Source organism: Tamandua tetradactyla, chromosome 4 (assembly GCF_023851605.1).
Source record: "Tamandua tetradactyla isolate mTamTet1 chromosome 4, mTamTet1.pri, whole genome shotgun sequence".
In the NCBI taxonomy this organism is placed as follows: Eukaryota; Metazoa; Chordata; class Mammalia; order Pilosa; family Myrmecophagidae; genus Tamandua; species Tamandua tetradactyla.
In genome coordinates this window covers 118175452-118192190 of record NC_135330.1, presented here as the reverse complement: position 1 = coordinate 118192190, position 16739 = coordinate 118175452, and the positions used below count along the sequence as shown (strand labels likewise).

Below are 16739 nucleotides of genomic sequence, written 5' to 3'. Positions count from 1 at the left end.
ATAGTGGCTGCCTCTGGGAAGTGGGAATTTTGGACCAGGGAAGGAGGGAGGAGGAAGAGGGAGAAACCCAGGGAGTTGATGCTTTTTATTACAGGACTTTTAAGTGCCACGGAACTTTTAAAATCATACACATGTATGTAAAAATTAATTTAAAAAATAAAAGAAATTTAAAAATAGAAATATCTAAAAATAAAATCTGAAAAACACAAATATTTAAAATCACATTAAGTACTGCAAAACTATCTCATACCATATCAAAATTACAACCCTGAAAACAACAGCATTCACGCAGCAGAGCCTAATGGAGCTAGCAAGCAATCTACATGGTGACAAATGCTCCATAGCACGGTTATTTCCAATGCCATTTCCATGTTTCACTTGTCTTCAGGCTGGGGCTTCCTCAGCTTGCTTACTTCTGCCCAGCATAACTGGGCAGCTTCTCTGAATAGATCTGCTCACTGTCTGCATCCCCTGAGGGAGGTATTTTTTCCAACCAGAAGGGGAATAGGAACACATTGGGGGCCTGAGATCCATAACCCCACACATTTAAGAGTCTATGCAAGGAACCAGTTACTAACATAAGATTATTTCCTTCCAAATGCTGAATGAAGTTATATGAGATGTGGAAAAAGGTTGAAAGTACAAAAGCAAAGGTGCTTTCTTACCTGTAGGGATATGGACAAGTCTGACAGCACTATCTGTTGTATTAACATGCTGCCCACCTGCTCCTTTGGCTCGAAAAGTATCTATTCGCAAATCCTTGGGGTTCACTTTAACATCTACCTAGAAAAAAGGTATGCCATTATGTAAATTCTACATTTAATGAATACTTTCATTTTAAATGTACTCCAAGATTTTTCATATAAGCTGTGCTATTTTGTGTTAAAATAAATCACAAATAAACCATTAAACTAAAAGGAGAAATACCTTACATCAAAGAAAGAACAATAAATTCTCTCTTCCAGTGGTCTGATACTTTCTAACAGTGACTTAGGGTTTCATGAGGTCACTGAGTTATGTAATAATCTTTTAAAAGTTTTATCTTCTATCATCCCCAAAGTTACATTACATAGAGCATTAAAAAAAAGTCTATATATAGTAGTGGGTTGAATGGTAGGCCCAAAATAGATATGTTCATGTCCTAACCCCACAACCTGGGAAAATGAATTTGAAAAAAGGGACTTTGCAGGTGTGATTAAATTAAGGATTTTCTTTTTTGGGTACATGGTCCGGGAATTGAACCTAGGTCTCCCACATGAAAGGCGAGCATTCTACCACTGAACCACCCATGCATCCTAAATTAAGTATTTTGAGATGAGATCATCATGGATTATGTGAGTGGTACCTAAATCCAACAAGTGTCCTTACAAGAAAAAGGCAGAGGGAAATTTCACACAGACAGAAGAGCAGACCATGTGAAGGCAGAGGCTGGGACTGAAATGATGCAGCCTCAAACCAAGAATACCTGGAGTCACCAGAAGCTAGCAAGAGGCAAGGAAGGATTCCCTCAGAGCCCTCAGAGGGAGCAGGACCCTGCCCTCACCTGAATTTCAGACTTCCAGCCTCCAGAAACTGTGAGAGAACACGTTTCTGTTGTTTTAACCAACCCAGTTTGTGATCATTTGTTATAGTAGCCCTAAGGTATATGTGTGTACATGTGTGTGTGTATAGATAGATAGATAGATATACACACACATATATATATATACACACAAATTATTACAAAATACACTGTTTTTGAGGGGAGGGCTAACATTTTGTTCCACATTTATCACTTATTTGTAGGAATGACAGAGAGCATGTGTGATTTTCTCTTTGAAAAGTACACAATAATAGGGTCAAGGTTAGACTCTAATACACCACTTGATTGTTGTTTTGTATTTTTCCTCTAAGATGAATAGAATACAGTAAGGAGAAAAGACTGTATAGTAGAAAGTGTATAGCTATATACAATCACAGTTAAAGTAACTGAAAAAGATATCAGGCCTCAATTAGAATTTAAAATGAAGCCAGTCTGGCTGGGTCTAAGGTAATGAAAGCATATGAATAAAGATCATAGTGTATATACTCTAGACCTTCACCTACTATCTGAGACCAAATGCAGAGAGGTTTATTACGTCTAGAATCTAAATTTTCTGTAATTACAATCTAATTGGATAGCTTATTTGAACAACCCAAACTCCTGAATCCAGAATGGGAACAAGGCCTTGTAATTCTGTATAGCTCAATGTAATAACCTGGATATATCCCAGAATATGGTGGGCTGATAAGTAAAAAGTACTAATAGATTCCCTTGAGGGTCCAAAGGGGATCCCCTGATTTTGAGGTATACCCTTATGAAACTTATTTTTGTAGTAGAGAAGCTAAGACTACCAATAACGAGGCCTAATAGTTGCTTCCAGGAAACCTCTTTTGTTGCTCAGATGTGGGCTCTCTCTAAGCCCAACTCTGCAAGGAAAATCACTACCTTCCCCCCAACATGGGACATGACATCCAGGGGTGAAAGTCTCCCTGACAACGTGAGGCGTGACTCCCTGGGATAAGTCTGGCCCTGGTACCATGGGATCAACAGCACCGTCTGGACCAAAAGGGGGAAAACGTGTGTAATAAAATAAGGCATCACTGGCCAAGAGAGATCAAACAGAGTCAAGAGGCTATTCTGGAGGCTACGCTTATGCAAGTTTCAGTTAGATAGTGCTAACTACCATAGAATGCTAAACCCCAATTAATATCACTCATGGTGACGGTTTCACACCTTAGGTTTGTCTTCCTGGAATATATAATTCCTGGAGGGTTCCTAGAATCAGATAAATTCTGAAGATCAGAGGGACCAGCCTCTCCAAGATTATCAATTAATTTCATACTCCTATGCTTTAGTGTGGACACCCCTTTCCAACATGAAAAAGTCAGAACAGGCATTGCCTAAAGATCCCTATAGATTGGGAGAAGGATTAAAGGAGAAGGAGGAGGTTTAACAGAGAAGATGGGATTTAACCAACAAGTATGGCTGCTGAATCACTATATTAATATTCTTTCTCGTCTCCAGTGTTTTGGAGTGGCTAGAAGGGAAAATCTGAGATGGTGGAATGGTAGCCCATGACAAACTCTGGGATCTGTTCTGTAACTACTTGTTGAAGTGTGTTTTGAAAATTATTGCTTTTTTTCTTTCTTTGCTTTGTATATATGCTATAGATAACAATTCAAAAAAAAATTTTTTTAAAGTTGAAGAAAGTCTCTGTAATGTTAAATTTGAACTGCTAATATCAACTTGTGATTTAAAAACACATATATTTCTTAGCCATTTTCACTGAAAGAGTCTGGAAGTAAAGGCACTCTAGTAATAATGAGTGCATCTACTACCCAGATCTTGATTTTGGAATACCATTCTGTGCTAAAAAGAACCAGCTCTGATTCCAGTTCTGAGGCAGTATAGTACCGTGCCAGAAAGCTAGGACAGGCTCAAAAGGCCAATGGGATCATTTCAAAAGAACAAAAGGGACCAGCCATCCTGAAAGGGATCCTGTTAAACAAATTTAGGACAATTTTAGCATCAAAAAGAATAATTATTATAATTCACTGAATTAAAAAATAAACATATGAGTCTGTGATAAGGTTAAATAAAAGAGAAAGAAAGAGAGAAGGAGAGAGGAAAGGGACAGTGTTAAGGATTTCCCATTGGACACTGTCAAAGTTCAATCTATAATCATGAAAATAACAGCTTTTCCTAGGCAGTAAGCCTTCTCAGCACAAGCCCCTTTTACATGGAGTAAGTTTCTGATGTCTCCTGGGGAAGTTACCTCATCTGGTTGAGGGAGGACAATAACTGACATTGTTCCTGTGTGAATGCGCTGCATCCTTGAGGACAGGCCAACTTCAGGAATTCTCTGAACTCGGTGAATCCCACCTTCATACTTTAAATGCTTATAGACATTGTTGCCAGAAATTCGGACAGCTGCATGATGCAGCCCACCTAGAAGGGAAACAAAAACCAGGAAATATTAATAAATTGTACTTAGAAAGGGATCAGGAACCTATAAGCACTTAATCTACTGCCTGTATGGGGGAACAGAAGCTAAGAGAACGTAGAGTAGGTTCTATGTAGAAAAACTATGTATTCTTTCAATGGATATGCATTAATGTATAAAAAGAAACATACAAAGTATTATTTATGGTTATTTCTGGGTAACTGAATAACAGATTTTTAAATTTTACTTTTTAAACTTTTTTGTTTCTAAACTTTCTATAATAAACAGGTTTAACTTTTACTATCAGGAAAAATACTGTTAGAAAAGTAAAGAATCCTGGAAACTTTTCTGCTCTGAACTCTCCTATGTAATATCAGGCTAATATGGTCCCATATATAAGAGAATGCTCAATAACATACTTGATAATGCTGAATGACATCAGAGGTCCTCCCAAGTTTTCAAGAAGCTATTGAAATTTAGCTCTTGTTTATCTATGAAGGGGAAAGGTTATCAGACAAAAAAATATTAAAGCCCAGACTACCTTCATCTTACCTAACATTACAAAAAAAATTTTATTAAAAAATAATAACCAGATACAATAAGCTATACAAATCAAATGTGTGGTTTAATGACCACCACCCAGGTGAAGAAAAAGAACTTTGTCAGCTGCCCTCCCGTATGCCTCATCCCTGTCACAACCTCCTCTACTCCCATGAATAACCAATATCCCATCTTTATAGTAATTGCTTCCTTTCCTTATCATTTTATTACCTAATTGTGCATCCCTAGGCACTATACTTTGGTTTTGTGCATTTTAAAAATTGTTATGTCTTATAAGTTCTCTTTCATTTCCTACAATACACCTATTGAAGAACTTTTGTTGTCTGACATGCAGAATTTCTAGTCAAGATTTTACTGACTGCAGTCTTGCTGCAATTTAACCTGTTCCTCTGCCCTCTATATTGACTGTAATTTAGATCTACAGACTAGATCAGACTCCAGCCTGAGCCTAATTGCAAGACTACAAAAGGCACATAATGACTGGTTGTCTCTCATTTTATATTAACTTCTGTGATGCCTAATACATCACTGGAGATTGTAAACTGGTGACAGTCTAATTCTATAATTTCTTTCTTATTTATTAGCTAAAATATATTTGTAGAGACCTCACCCCTCGTCCACTATTCATTAGCCAGTGGTACAGTCATATAGGAAAGGCACGATAAATATTTAATTCTGTCTCTTTCCCAGTTTTAACAATATACTAATGTATTTATTTTAAATATAATGAGTTGTGGGGTGGGCCATGGTGACTCAGCACGCAGAGTTTTCACCTGCCATGCCAGAGACCCAGGTTCGATTCCTGGTGCCTGCCCATGCAAATAAATAAATAAATAAATAAATAAACATAATGAGTTGTGGTAATTTCAATCCTCTGAAGGTAACTAATTATTTTTAATATATTTTATTTTTTAGAGAAGTTACAGGTTTACAGAAAAATCATGCAGGAAGTACAGAGCCCCCAAATACTACCCACACACACATGCAGTTTTCCCTAGTATTAACATTTTAGTGTGGTACATTTATTACAATTGATAAACCAATATGATTAGAATTACATTAACTGAAGTTCATAATTTACATTAGGGTTCATTCTGTGTAGTAAGTTCTATATTTTTTAAAATTTTTATTATGGTAAATATATACAACATAAAATTTCCCATTTTTATAATTTTTAAATATACAATTAATGCAGTGGTGTTAATTATATTCACAATGTGTCTAAATGTGGACATTCTCAGGGTTGGGGTTCTGAAGGGTCCTTTCTAAGGACTCTCCCTCATTTATTTTCTCAGTATCAGATACTTCTGTGCTAAAAGTAATCAATATTTCTTCTCAATTCCCTTCTCTCACCAAAGTCCTGGTTTGGCGGTTCAAGCATTTAATGGGTATTTCTAAATGGGTGCTCCCCATTTAATAATTCAAAATCTATTCATTACTATTCTTCTGCCTTCCAACTTCTATTCCACTCACAGGGATATTCTAAAAGATTAGAATATCCTAATCTTTTCAGCTAGTTATAGTAGATATATTAGAATCCTTGTGGTTCTTAGTGTCAGAATAGCTTAATGAGATGTAGCATGGCTTTGGAGCAGATAGACTTAATTTTAACCCTGGGATTACTTGTTGTGTGATCTTGGATTACTTACTCTCTGAGCCTAGATCTTAACTGTTAAATAGGTATTACTAATCCCTATCTCACCAGGTTGTGAGGATCAAGTAACCTACAGTGCACATGAAACACATGGGCAAATGAGAGCCCCTCTTTTATCCAGTCAGTTAACATGTTTGTCTATTACTCTTGAAGGTCTCTCACATGCATTCCTATTGTCAATTCTAACTTTTAATCAGGCTTGGATTATGCTAATAACCTCTTTGCAGTCTGCTTAAAATCTAGCCTCTTCAATCAACCTTTAAGCTGTTGTCAAAATAATCTTAAAAATACATATTTTATTGTATCATATTCTTTTTAATAAAATCTTCAGCAGTTTCTTAATTCCTGTCAATCTTGTTTAGCTTTCCAAGATGTTCATAAGATATTCAAAATCTACTTCCTGTTACTTCCCATCACAAATATGCTCTGAGTAAACTGGTCTCTCACTGTCCTACAACCACACCAAGCTCTTTCTCTCACTTTGCTTTGACCAGCTTGCTCCTTCCCTCTCCTCTCGCTGACAGTCCCCTTCACTGACTGCTGGCACTGACTGCACCAAGAACAAATTACTCATGCTACATATGTGTTTTCTTTTCCCTCTGCTGCTTAAATTATATTATTCGCTTTCCCTACTTTGACAGTTTGTGATTTATTGATGACCCTTTTATTCTCTAGAGTGCAGTAAACTGTATAACCAAGCAATCAAAAACTTACTATGGATTTAAAAAATGGAAGAAAGGGAATTACCAACAGATGTTTTGATTTAATCTACTTGATTCCTTAAAAGTTTAAGGACTTGCATTGTTTGTTATTATGTCATATTAGTTTTATCAGCCTAGTTAGAGTGGAAATAAAGGCAAATGGTGAGCTTCTTCTGCACTCCCATAAACAATCACATCACTGGCCACACAGTCTAATTGAATATGCTTGCCCACTGTATCACATATATGATAAAATTTTTCAAAGCAACAACCTTAATGTTTCTTTGTTTTGCCTAATGATCAGCAATGATTTTCAAGGCGACATATATATATATACATTCTCCACAGGGGGATTTTAGCTAATTCTGATTCTTCCCTAAGGGGGATGCTTCCCTTCTTCCATTTCTCTTTCCACAGTTATAGTAAGTCACTGTGATTGCTGAGTCTATTCCCAGTGTTTAACAGATACGGAGCAAATGTTTTTCAAAACTGGGACAACAAGGTTCTAATCAAGATTAGGGTAAAATGACTTTCAGCATCTTCTTAGAAGAAAATACTCAAATATATCTACCATAATCAGCTGGCGTATAATTCAGAAGTTCAAAGTTCCAGTGTTTGTAGTATGAATAATTCTGGTACATGTCAAATATTTCACGAGTAAATTGCTGGCAAATATCACCTAAAAGAAAAGACAAAGAATACTCAGCACAAGTTTTTAAGAGAGCCCTCCTTAGGTATAGGACCCTGAGGAAATAAGGGGTAATTATTTTCAAAGTTATACAAATTTAAAGGACTTTTGAAGTTATAGTAGTGTCAAATCAAGGTAAAATTTAAGTATTTTCAAAATCATTAACAATAAAATTATTTTACCAACCTCCAGTAGTTCTTCCAGATGTCACCTCTAAAATAACATCATTTTTGTCATATTTCTCCTTTGGCACTATACTCTGGAAAAGCTTGGAAAGAAAAAAAAATGGGATTGTCGTGTGTATTTTCCTTGGCATACTATTTTACTTGAACTTAGATAAATATCCCAAAATATTAAAAATCAGCAATGAACAGAATGATATACATTCCCACAAGATCCAACCCTAAAATGCTGTATTAAGTATGATCATTAAGTATGAAAATAAATGATCAATTCATCTTAACAATAAAGTTACCTGTCAGTATATTCTCTTCAAAGCTATCATATTATCTTAATTTTTTTAAATGCAGAAGTTAAGATCAAAGTACAAAGCATTCTTTTCAATTTTCTTCAGATTTTGCCTCTTACAATTATTTTTGAACACTAGCTTCTTTCATCTAATGAATAAAGTAAAGCTTTGAAAGTCTTCATTTGGAGAAAACAAAGACTTTTTTACAACATGGTAGTTTTTTTATCCTGCCATAAATGACAGCAGACACCATGCAGTCCCCTGCCTTTTTAGGAGAGCAACTCTGTTTTAAGATATACTGGGGATTCCCAAAACAAAGCTCAGAGTTTCCTAGCCTTGATAAGAACAAACAGAAGCTTCTTAATAAAATAATCAATTTTCCTCTTAGGAAAAAAAGGGAAGCAGTTTTATCCTTTAAACGCATCTAAAACACCTGTGTCCTGACTCGCCTACTACCTAATTTATAAAAAATCTCTGCTGAAATTATGTATAATAGATTAAGAGTTGGATGCCTTGCCTCCACCTTTGATTAGCTGGTTAAGTCAACGACAAAAATAATTGATACCAGGGTAGACGGGTGAGTTCAGGGGTAAAATTCTTGCCTGCCATGTGGGAGACCCAGGTTCAATTCCCAGCCCATGCACACCAAACAAACAAACAAACAAACAAACAAATGGTGCTGCAATAATGGGATAGTCACATGGAAAAGAACAAAATATGACCCCCACTGTACAGCATACAAAACAAAAAAACTGATACCTCCACCACATGACCCATGAAAATGCCCCTCTCCTAGATTCCCAGAGGAGGGAAAACTGAAGGTAGGAGGATGACAAATATGACAGGGGAAGCTAGCATATGGTACTATATTCTTCATTTTCTTTGTAGACAAACCATTCTTTGAACCAGAAGGAAAAGAGACCAGTATCAAGGGAAAATTTTCCAATTACTTGTCTATGAGATATTAAAAACCGAAATTTGTACTTCAGCAAAACTAGTTATAACAGCGGACACGGACAAAATATCCTGAACCTTGGGAGATCCAGGTAAGCTAACTCCTACCAGACTAAAGACTTATGTTAACCACCTGTGTCTACACCTGTGGCATCATTCTATTCTATCCAGAGTGCAAGTTTTCAGTTCTTAATTAACACAATCACTAGGAACCCCACCTTTCTACTACTTAAAAGCCCGATTCCTCCTAGGGTGAAATTTCTTCACTGGAATGTGCTTCCTTGCCATGCAACTTGACAGATTCAGCTTTGCAACTGGAGGTCTTTGTTTTATTCTTTCACAACACCATCTCTTTTTGCCGCAAATTACAGCACTGAGTGCAGCTTAATCATAACAGAAGGCTCAATAAGTTGATGTTTGGAAAGTACTTTGAGCACCAAAGCATGGTCTGGCAAAAACAGCATTCCTTTATATTAAAACTGTTGACATTAAGCTACCTCATGAAACATACCTCACTGTATAACAAGTTGATTTTTTGATCAATAGTTTGCCTTTCTTCTAAGGCAAGTTCTTGTAAATGTTTTTCATCTTGTTTATTTAGACCTAAAAATAGAAATAATGGTAAAAATTTTTAAATACAGAGAAACTCTCCAATAGTCACCTAGCCTTTGTCTGTTAAATTTTACTTCACTAATAAAGGCAAAGGATTACGAAAGAACTGTTAGAATAGTTACAGAATATCAATTAACAAGTACTTGCTACGCATGTCCTAAAATCTCAGTGCGAAATGCAGTATGATTTTTCCCCCAAGGAGCTTATGATTTGAATATCTATAAATGAATATAGAAATCCCTTGAATTTTATATGTTCAGATTTAGGACACATCTTTTTAAAACCCTGTGTGGGTCAAACACAGCACATCTTTGTAACCTCTACTTTATGGAAACAATGGTCCTTTTCACATCATTTCAAAAGCAGAAAGCTAAATCACAGACTTTTAATAAAAACAAAGAGATAGTGGTAGCTTGCATGACCTTTGACCCCATTTGTTTAGATGCCAAGAGACTTAATTTGTCAGTGATGACAGCTGTAAAGCAAGGTAGAAATTCTTGATTCTCTGCAATTATAAAGCAGAAATGAAGAATCATAAGTAAAAAGAGCAGATTTTTAAAAATTCTTCTCTAGTCACAGAAGCCATTAGGGTCTGATGGGATTCGTGCTTCATTCGTGCTTTCATCATTTAATACTCACTGTGTGCTAGACACTCTGCTAATTGCTTGGGGATACAAAGATAAATAAAACATGATGAGAAAGATGAATGTACACACATAATTAGAATACTACATAAGGGCAATGCCAGCAAGCCCTGGGAGCAGAAAGGAGGGGCCTAATGAGACTTCAGCATTTTATAGAAGGTTTCCTGGATAAGGTGTTGTTTAAACTGAATTTCAATTATGGATCATCTTTTGCAGAACTGCAATATCACTACTGACCACCACTGTGCACATATGGCACAATTGGAAACCAAGCTGGTGCCACTCAAGATAGGTATCTGCAGGGTCAAAGGTATCAGAAAAGTTTTCTGATTTGCAATCAATAAAATCTTTATGACCCTGGATGACACAAAGGTTTCTTATATGTACTACCCAAAGCACAAGAAACAAAGGAAAAAAGACAAGTAGGACATAAAAATTTAAACACGTGTACTTCAAATGGCAGTATCAAGACAGTAAAGAGAAAACCCACAGAATGGGAGAAATTTTTTGCAAATCATATATCTGACAAGAATTTTTTTTTTTTTTTTTTAACATGGGCAGGCTCTGGGAATCAAACCCAAGTCTCTGGCATGGCTGGCAAGAATTTTACCACTGAACCACCGTTGCACTGCCCAGGAATCTTTAATATCCAGAATATATAAAGAACTCTTAAAACTCAACAGCAAAGACAAACAGCCCAATTAAAAATTGGACAAAGGACTTGAATAGACATTTTTCCAAAGATATTCAAATGGCATGAAGCACGTGAAAAGTTGCTCAAAATAATCAGCCATTAGGGAAATGCAAATCAAATCCACAATGAGATAATACTTCAAACCCACTAGGATGTCTATAATCAAAAAGGTGGAAAAGTGTTAGTGATGTGGAGAAACTGGAACTCTCATAGGGTGCTGGAATGCAAAATGGTCCATCCACTTCAGAAAACAGTCTGGCAGTTCCTCAAAGGGTTAAACATGGGGTTACTATATGACTCAGCAGCTATATTCTTACATACATACTCAAGAGAAATGTAAACATATGTCCACACAAAAACATGTACATGAATGTTCACAGCAGCATTATTCATGATAGCCAAAAATGGAAACAACCCATGTGTCCATCAACTCATGGACAAATAAAATGTAGTATCTCCACAATGGAATATCATTTGGCAATAAAAAGAAATGAAGTACTGATATATATATTGTTACAACACAACTAAACCTTAAAATCATAGTATGCTAAGTGAAAGAAGCCAATTACAAAGGACCACATATTATATGATTCCACTGATATTGTTACAACACAACTAAACCTTAAAATCATAGTATGCTAAGTGAAAGGAGCCAATTACAAAGGACCACATATTATATGATTCCACTGATACAAAATATCCAGAATAGGCAAATCCATAGAGACAAAAAGTAGATTAGTGGTTGCCTAGGGCTGGCAGGGAAGTGGGGTTTGGGTAGTGATGGATAAGGGATGTGGGGTATCTTTTTGGAGCAATGAATTCTAAAACTGATTGTGGTGATGGCTGCTAAAAGCTATTTAAACGGGTGAACTGTGTGGGTGTATTTGAATTATACTTCAATGAGCACTTCTCCACTGGATAGAAGGCTCCATTTTCTGTGGTCTCCTTGCACAGTCTGTAAACTTGTATAAATCCCAGAAACTCTCAGGAGGACATTTAAAGCCCATCACAAGCTTAACACTGTCACTCTGTACCAAAACTACAAGGTTTTGTCAAACTGCTTGTTTCAGATTCTCACCCTCCTCACTTTGCTCTTACTGATTCCGTTACCTGGAATGTCCTTCCTTTTTTCTTCCACCAGAGAAATCCTATTCATGTTTTAAACCTTATTTTAAAAAGCTTTCCCCACATACTTCAGGCAAAATTAATCACTCTTTCAAGACCGCACCGTGCTCTACTTATATTGTGAGTCTGGCATTTTTTTTGCATTGCCTTTCACTTATATGTAGTGAAATTACATATACCCAAATTAGATGGTAAGCTCCATAGGACTTACTCATCTTTTATACCATGGTGCCTACAACAATAACTGACATTTGGTATGCCCTCAGTAAATGCCGGCTGAAGAAATGACTAAACGACTGACTGAACTAACCGCAACAAACTCCTGGAAATAAATCACTTTAATTAAGCTTCTACATAAGATCTAAAAAGCAATTTTTAAGTATTCCAACCCTGAAATCCAAAGTGGCAATTCTAGTATACATATTTAGTTTTTAAAAGGTTCAAAAGCTGAAAATCAGGAGGAACTGATTTTCTTGAACACCAGGTAGGTAAACTATGTAAACTGCTGGAAATGGGGCCTTGTCTGAGTATGTAAACTGCTGGAAATGGGGCCTTGTCTGAGTAGAGCTTTGTTTAGGGCTTAAAGTGAAGTAAAAGTGAAGACATTTAGGATTAGTGTTTTATAACAATGACAATGAATAATTCCATGGTTCTAAGAAACCGTCAGCTGTATGTAATAGAAAATATTTCTGTTGGCTGTTCGTAATAGAAAATATTTCCATCCATTAAATAGATAAAAAATAATCTAAAACTACAATTGCAATAAAAATTTAAAAATAATTTCAAGGCAAACAACATGAAAAATTGTCCTTTGCAACTCAATAATGCACAATCTCATCCAGGAAGCTTTACTAGACCTGTCCTATCTGATTTGAATGGCATTCCTATTTGTTCCCTTGGATCCCCATGCCTTCATCTAGTAGAGCATATATCACATTATAAACAGTATCTAAATAAGTAGAAAATAAAAAGTCTCTCTCACTAGACTGTGACCCCCTCGGACAGGGTAGGAACTGTAGTTTTAAGTCCTTGGGAGCTAGGAACAGTGCTCAGTAAAGGTCTGTTGACTAAATTAAAGCTTCTGAAAGGGTCAGCATTGAGTTAACAGACCCTAAGAACTATGATCAGCTAGCACCAGGAGGAGCCCAATCACTTAGTAGTTGATCTTTAGTAGCTGAAATAAGTTCAACACCCAGAATACAGAGTCCTGTCCTTTCCAAATGGAACGCTTATTAGTTGCAAGATTTTAAAAGACTGAGTTCAATAAAGCTTTAACTCAAATCAATATGGTACTGGACTATACACACACATCTTTTACCTACTTTTACACATTGATTCTAATTCTTCAATTGCTTGTTCAGCCTCCTGAATTTCTCGGTAAATGGCTGCAAGTGGTGCCAACTCAGCATGCCTTCGATTTAAGGTCCTTCGATCTCCTTCCGTCACAGAGGTTTGTTGCAAACACTGATCAAGCTTTTGGTACTCCTTATTCAGGTCCTCCATATATTTCTGAAGTACTTTATGCTTCCTGAACATCCTGGCATCTTGATGGCAATATTTCCCAGACCAATTCTTATTTAACAGACAATGGCAAATATGATTCCTGTTTTGTCTAAAAACCCACAGCCTTGCATCAAGATGTATCTGTCTAAATTGATGAGAATGGAGGTAGCTGTGACACTGGTAGTGGCCATTAAGAGACAGATGTTTAAAAAGCCATACACAAAGGAGACGATTCATCTCAGCATCTGAAATATAATACATACAATCTGAAAAAAAGTCAACTCTACAGATGCATGGTATAATAAAGCTGGAAAGAACCTGAAGAAATCTTGTTCAGTTCACTGCCACAGGCAGTTCCAAAAATGGAACATAAAAGAAAATAACCCTTCAATGCTCTGAGTAACAATATAATAAAATATGTGAAGTTAATACTGTTTTTTACCTACGCAATATATATAATTAATTAAGGCAAATGAACAGGAATATAGCTAAAAATACATCCGCAGAATGGGCTCAGTCAGCTATTTTCTGGAAAGTATTCAGAATCCAGAATTGAATGTGTTTTTGAGCACTTGAAAGGTATGAACCATGCAAACTTTAGGTGATTCACATATTTACAGATTCCTAAAGCTTAAAGGAAATACTATTATGTTGTTTAATTTTTAAATTTTAGGTATCCAGAAATCAAGTAACTTAATCCTGTTCAGTCATTCACATAGAGACAAGGCAGCAATTAGAATAAAAGTTACCTCCAGACCTCAGTGCTTTTCATTCTTAATTCGGCAGTCACTCTCCAAACGTGCTGCCCTTTTTAGCTGAGATCCTAAAGGAAGAAAACTTCAAATAGTAACAGAACAAGTAAGTAGGTCTAGTGAAAAGGGACAATAACGATTAAGTGAAAAAAAGTACACTACAAGCAATAAAATCTCAATATGTTTTTAAAAAAATTCTACAATATATGTTTTATATATATATATATATATAATAATAGTACTCTACTATATATATATATAGAGAGAGAGAGAGACATACTGGTAGAGTACATGTATATGGTAGAGCTGAAAAAAAAAACTAGAAAGGAAACATGCCAAAATGTTAAAAAAGGTGCCAGGTTTGGGGATTATGGATACCTTTTGTTTGCTTTCTACTTTTCAAGTCTTCTACACATATAGCACCTTTTACTTTCATAATCAGAAAAAAAGTTACTTAAAAAAAATTACAGGTTAGGCCAAATAGGCTAGGTACAAAAATTATCTGTTCTCCTCTAATAGAGGTAATCAAGAGCTAACTCAAATACACAATGGACTTGTTGAGTAAGAAAGGGAAAATACAACATGTAATAAGTAAAAAGCCTTGCCTCTAGAGTGCATAGGTTCAAAGTTGAAATGAGGGTCAAGATTTAACAGAATCAAAATTTATTGCCGCCAATATTCCTAAGATGCTAGGCGAGGCATTCACATTGGATCGTTGTAAGTCTGCCAACTTAAATATCATTACCTCTTAGGAAATACAATGTCACAATGGTATCTAAAATATTCAGTTTGCAGGGTTCTACTGATAAACTTTAACTTAATCACATTCGGAAAGGGACGGACGGTGCAAGGATGCACCAACTACCAGCACCCTTAAATATGTTGCACTTTCCTAGCAGAAGTTTCTGTCTCTTTACATCTGGTGTAGGCATTTGATAATGTACAGAATAAAAGAATGGCCAAAAGACCTTTGTTAGAATACTTGAAGCAAAAATTTCCATTTCGGATACGGTAGAATGAGTTGCTCTCAAGATCATGAACCTCAATGTGAAAAAAAGCAAACCAAGACGTTTATCTATACCCGAGAACAGCAAGTCTTCTCCACCACCCACCACAGTAACAGGATTACTTATATTCCAGGAGCAACCCTGAAAACTCAAATCTGACACTAAACCGGCACTCGCGCGCCAGGGGCAGCGCATGGTAACCACAGTGTCACTCAGCATACAGCACGTTGTGATTCCATAAGGAGGGACTAGAAAGCAACAGAGTACAACTGGGAAAGATAAAAAGCCCTTTTAAGATCAGGAAAGAATTGTGAATACCTAACAAAACGAAGAAAGGACGCTAGCTTTCCTTCCTTAGGACAGAACCTTCCCTGCCGCGCAATATTTTCAGCCCGACGGACTCGGGATGACTTTCACTTCCTGGTTTACTCCTTCCGGGTTAACACTTGCCCCCGGTCCTCCTCGGTCTCGACACTTCCCCAGAGATCTAGTCCTCGTCGATGCATAACCGTGAGCTAATCGAGGAAACGCAATAGAAAAATGACAAGGCGAGAAAGAAATTCCCAGGAGACAACCACCCTCTGGACCTCTCGGGAATGGGTGTCCAAGGAGTATGTGGTGCGAAGGGGCAGGAGAGAGATGAACAACTCACAAGCTCCCACTAGGAATCCTGGGAGTTGTAGTTTACCCGCCGACGGACGCCCCGCCCCCGAAAGTTGGAGATTTGCTTTTACTCGCAAACGCAGAAACGATGTTCTCTACAATTCTGGTGAAATGAAGAGATACAATATATTATATCTGGAATAACAAGAACTTCACTATATTATTTATTAGGAGCCACTAAAGCAGTGGTTCCTGACTTCGTTTATTTTCTTATCATGAGATTACATTTCCATCATGCGAAAATTTAGGGGGTGTTGTGTTTTCATAGCTGTAGTTTCAGCCCAAATTGCTTGATAAAATACCTAATGACTAAAGGAGACTATAAATTTTATTTTTGAAAAAAATCATAACCATATCCAAAAGATAGGAGACTATATACACAAGTAATAATTTTATAGACAATGTTTCATGCACGTATGGAATCCAGGACTCAGCCTGGGTTTTATAGCATGGAAACTGCCCATTAAATAGATGGGGGGAAAAAAGCCCAATGAATAAACATGTCCAGGAAAATGCGGATATGTTGCTTTACTTTGTACTTGACTGTTCCAGAGGAGTAGTCTTGGCTATCACGTTTACACGTCATTTGATGTCTGTGCCTCGATTTTTCTTTCTGAAAAGCAAAAATATCCCATATTACCTACTTCATGGGGGATACTATTTTAGGTTATTACTACATATATATATAAGAAAGAAAATTATCCATAAATGCAAAATAACATTATTTTAACATTTATACCTACTTAA

The 16739-nt window shown here is 36.4% G+C and overlaps 1 protein-coding gene across 5 annotated transcripts in view; it reads right to left on the bottom strand.

The window, feature by feature from the left end:
* Nucleotides 1-15960, bottom strand: part of MTRF1 (mitochondrial translation release factor 1) — a 37031-nt gene extending 21071 nt beyond the window's left edge. The window contains exons 1-8 of one of the 5 annotated variants that reach the window (XM_077158370.1): nt 15648-15960; nt 14328-14393; nt 13390-13815; nt 9504-9595; nt 7756-7837; nt 7453-7560; nt 3798-3970; nt 666-783 (exon numbers count right to left, since the gene is read on the bottom strand). In XM_077158370.1, the coding sequence (XP_077014485.1) occupies nt 666-783; nt 3798-3970; nt 7453-7560; nt 7756-7837; nt 9504-9595; nt 13390-13807 (991 nt within the window). In that variant the 5' untranslated portion in view covers nt 13808-13815; nt 14328-14393; nt 15648-15960. Of the gene's footprint in view, nt 1-665; nt 784-3797; nt 3971-7452; nt 7561-7755; nt 7838-9503; nt 9596-13389; nt 13816-14319; nt 14408-15647 lie in introns of those variants that run through there. The other 4 variants (XM_077158369.1, XM_077158368.1, XM_077158371.1 and 1 more) reach the window with 4 other exon arrangements.
* Nucleotides 15961-16739: the final 779 nt, after the last annotated feature.